This window comes from Habropoda laboriosa, unplaced genomic scaffold (genome assembly GCF_001263275.1).
Source record: "Habropoda laboriosa isolate 0110345459 unplaced genomic scaffold, ASM126327v1 scaffold291, whole genome shotgun sequence".
Classification (NCBI taxonomy): Eukaryota; Metazoa; Arthropoda; class Insecta; order Hymenoptera; family Apidae; genus Habropoda; species Habropoda laboriosa.
In genome coordinates this window covers 1,089,995-1,094,182 of record NW_017100515.1, presented here as the reverse complement: position 1 = coordinate 1,094,182, position 4,188 = coordinate 1,089,995, and the positions used below count along the sequence as shown (strand labels likewise).

Genomic DNA, 4,188 nt, shown 5'->3' with positions numbered 1-4,188 from the left:
TTCGCGTTCGCTTAGCAGTTCGATCAACGATGTTCGCAGTATAGGTACTGTCATGGACACAGATGTAGAACTTGCCAAAGGTGAAGGGTGTGAAACTAGTCCAGGTTGCTCTGGCTATTCTAGCATGGTGCACAGCAAAAAAGTTATCAAACATGCACTACGACAGCAGGCTAAGAGGCGTAGGAAAAATACAACTATTGCAGCTGGCAATTCTCGTACTTTACCAAGGATTGTCGTCAAACCATTACCTCCACCTCCACCAAATGATCCACCATCTCCAGTTAATAATGTACAGCACATTAACACCAGTGAGTAGGATGCATTTATTAATTTATGTTTATATAAATGAAGAGCCTGCTGCCACAATGAGAGAAGTCCTGGCAAGTTTGCCAGGATTTAGTTTGAAGCCTGGGCGTAGACGATCAACAAAAAGATTATCAGCAACTGCACAGTTGGAGGCTGGTCTTGTAGATCTTGAGTCTCCAGCAAGTATCTTAGCAAGTACAAGTTTACGTGCTCTTTTAAATAGGCATACCTTTCAAGGTTTACCACCTTTGTATCAAAGAAAACTTGCACAGCTTTTACCTGCTGTAGATAGACAGGTAATTAATAATATACTTTTACCAAGAGTTGTATATATTCTCTTCTAAAACTTTTTAAACAATTTTGGTTTTTATAAATTTTTGTAAATTTAAAAATTTAAATTGTTTTTGTTACTGATAGGATGCTGCTACATCTGGATTAAACAATGAATTCTTTGCACGAGCGTGCTTAGAATGGCGTAAACGCTTGGCAGAAGGAGAGTTTACTCCAGAAAATCAACAACGATTAAAGATGGAAGCAGAAAGAGATAAAAATAAATTAGATCCATGGAAAGTGAAACATTTTGAACCAATATGGGGAGAAAAACGCGAACCTAAACTTAGGTCGGGCCTCCACTGTATTTCGGAATCAAGATCCGGGGGAGCTGTAACTCGTTCAAGTTTAAGACTTCGTTTAGAGTCTAATGTAGATACACCTGCATCAGATACTCCTTGTCCTATTATTATATCTGAAGATAAAGTCGAAGAAGATAATTGTAAAGTTGACACTAGTATAAATAATTCAGATGAATTAAACGAAGCAACAGAAATACAAGAATTATTACCAACAGAATATAATGAAACAACCCATACATTAATTGATGAAAAGCAATTAGAATCTGTAAACATAAGTTCCGTAGAAACAATAGATACTGAAATGCATCAAGATAAACTAGAGGAAGATGATAAGGTTATTAATCTACCAGAAAAACAAGACATAATTGAGGAAAATGAAGTAGTGACACAAGTTTGCCAAGAAAATATTTCGAACACGTACGAAGAAGAAATTCACTTACCTCAAAGTGAGAAAAATCTTCAGTCAATGGAGAACCACATGCTTGAAGTCTCCGAAGAAGATACGATACTCTTACCTGAAGAGAATACTTCACCAAGATCCAGTGAACAAACAGAACAAATATCCCATACATCTAGGGAAACATCATCCCAATTATCAACAGAATGCACGTCTCAAACTTCTTTAGATCAAGTGTCTCAAATATCAAAAGAGCAAATATCTCAAATGTCGGAAGAACAAATTTATCCTATGTCTGATTGTGAGACCACAGCTATGCTCGAAACTTCACCATCGCATGAGCAAGTTCGACCAACCGAAATTGTAATGGAGGACTCTACATTAATCAGCAATAATCAGATTGAAAGAACACAGGTTTCTCATGAAAATCCAACGGATGGTGAGTCGCAAATTCCTGAAGGAATGGAGATCGACAGTGAAACGTTGCAACGTATTCATGAATTGGAGGTGAAAATTTATACTATTTATAAGGATCTGCAGCATAAAATTATCAAGTTCTGTTAAAAATGTGATGCACCTCTTTCAGGTAAGGGGAGAAATGCGTGAAGCGTATGAAGAAATTTCGGGATGTCCCGAAGAAATAATGTACCCTATTCTTGACGGAATGGAGATGGGGACGAATAGTACAGAAGAGACCGAAACGCAAGTGGTCTCGGGACAATCAGAGGCCGTTAGAGATCAACAAGATGTAAATAGTGGTAACGAAGACGAAGCTCTTCGAGAAGCAAATAATTATGTTTGTTCTGAAATGTTAGAATGTAGTTGGTCGGTAGACCCCACAGTTAATAATATGAACAATAACAATAGGGTAAGTGTACTAATACAAAATTCTCACAACTTTGTAAATATCTCTCGTAATGTATTGTCAAGAGTAATGCTTTCTTATATTGAGAAAAGTTAATTTTATTTCATGAAGACTCAAGAAGAACTTCAAGTTCCATGGCCACTAGTAGCTGCAGCTCTTGATGGTTCTGTAGCTGCTAACATTACAGTGACTACTCCGGATGACTGTAATGAGACACCTACATCAACTGACTCGACTAATCCGCCTCAACAATTTATCAATGCGGATTCTAACGTAGAGTCAGTAAACTGTATCCAATTGCCAGTCGTTCAAGGCACTCCATTTCAGTCAGAAGGTCTTGCAATTGGCACACCAGGCACAAGTTGTATAATGAAGAATTTTCAGTCACAAAGTTCACCTATCATCACCTTTCCACAATTGCAATCCATCAGATTCGTGCAAACCAGTTTTCATTCTGATCAAAACACCGCGTCAACATTGAACAACACCTCTCCAATTACTGCTCAAATCCAGAATCAACAAAACACAACCTCGCAAGTAAATATAATGAGAACGCAAGAGGAGGTCGTTCAGATAAATGCTCAAAATAACAATACACGAAATATCAGGAACAACGTGACGCAAAATCAAGTTCCAAACACCGTGACAGCCGCGATTGGCGTACAACCACAAAATCGTGCGCAAAATACTATTGTCATTCAACACCAAGCGTCGGCTCCAACGCAGCCACGACAAGTTGTAGCAACTATACAACAACAACAATACCCTGGAGCAACAGTTGCTGTATCTTCAAGATCTTCACGTTCTAATAATCAAGGCAGTCAGAGGGGTTCTAGGAATAGTAATAAGGAACAGGGAGGAGGCAGGTCACGTAGTACAACAAAAGAACCACCTGGTGCTGTTAACTTGGAACGCAGTTATCAGATATGTCAAGCGGTAACTTAACAAACTGTTTTTTATTTAAAACATAAATTCAACATAATTTTTATTAAATTAAACGAATATTGTTAAAACATTTTAGGTCATACAAAGTTCGCCGAATAGAGATCAATTGAAAGCTCATTTAAAACCACCACCTAGTTTACTTGCCAGAGGTGATGGTGCGTTTACTACGAATAAATCTGGCGGTCGTACAATCACGACCGTCAAAACTCAAAAACCATCACAAACAATACAAAATAAACAAGCTCAAAATAAAACGCAAGCAGTTATGTTGAGACACGTATTTGCAACAGCACGTCAAGCTACTTCCGCAGAGGTATGACACGTCTCTTGCAGAAGTTACACCATAATAGCTTGTATTATGTTTTTTCTGTTTCATTCTCAAGATAAAGGTGCATAATTCAAATAATTTGTTTTTATTTGAACGCTGAGTATATTTGATCAGAAAATACAAAATATTTACAAATTGACTAACAAAACATAACAGTTAAGAAATACTGCTATAATTTGTATTTATTTTATTAACTTCTATGTTGCCATGCATATATTATGCACAAAATAATTAGTCCAAAATGCATTCAAAATACGATAAAACACGAACATGCTTATTTTTGTTTATTTAACCTTACAATCTGTATTTGGAACACTCACATGATATAAAAACTCGAGCCTGCATCATGTATTATTTCATATTTTTCTGTGTGTACAGTGCTAATCTTGGTGGGTGGCTTGTGATGATCACTGTATCATACAGGTACCTAAATAAATAAATCTATTTAATTTAGTTTCGAGTTTCGCAAAGTAGTAGAAACGATATCACAATCTCCGATTTCAAAAAGAATAGATTATTAAAATAAGCAACAACTTAAAAAAATAATAAAGTATCTGAGTGATCCATTTTATGTAGGGATTCTTGTTTGAAAAAGAAAAAGCAGAAAGAACAAGGGTGAAAAAGAGGCATATCGATAAACTTACTTGGTTGTGATTGTAAATGTGAACGTCATATGTTTTTCATTACCAATAACTGTAGTAATTTGACCTCTTAC

General features: G+C 36.4%; 1 protein-coding gene across 1 annotated transcript in view; it reads left to right on the top strand.

Annotated features, from left to right (window-relative positions):
- LOC108576403 (polycomb protein Asx) overlaps positions 1-4,188 on the top strand; it is a 4,785-nt gene continuing 597 nt past the window's right edge. The window contains 6 exon segments of the mRNA XM_017939391.1: positions 1-346; positions 348-602; positions 724-1,842; positions 1,922-2,203; positions 2,312-3,136; positions 3,222-3,458. Of these exon segments, the coding sequence (XP_017794880.1) occupies positions 53-346; positions 348-602; positions 724-1,842; positions 1,922-2,203; positions 2,312-3,136; positions 3,222-3,458 (3,012 nt within the window). The 5' untranslated portion in view covers positions 1-52.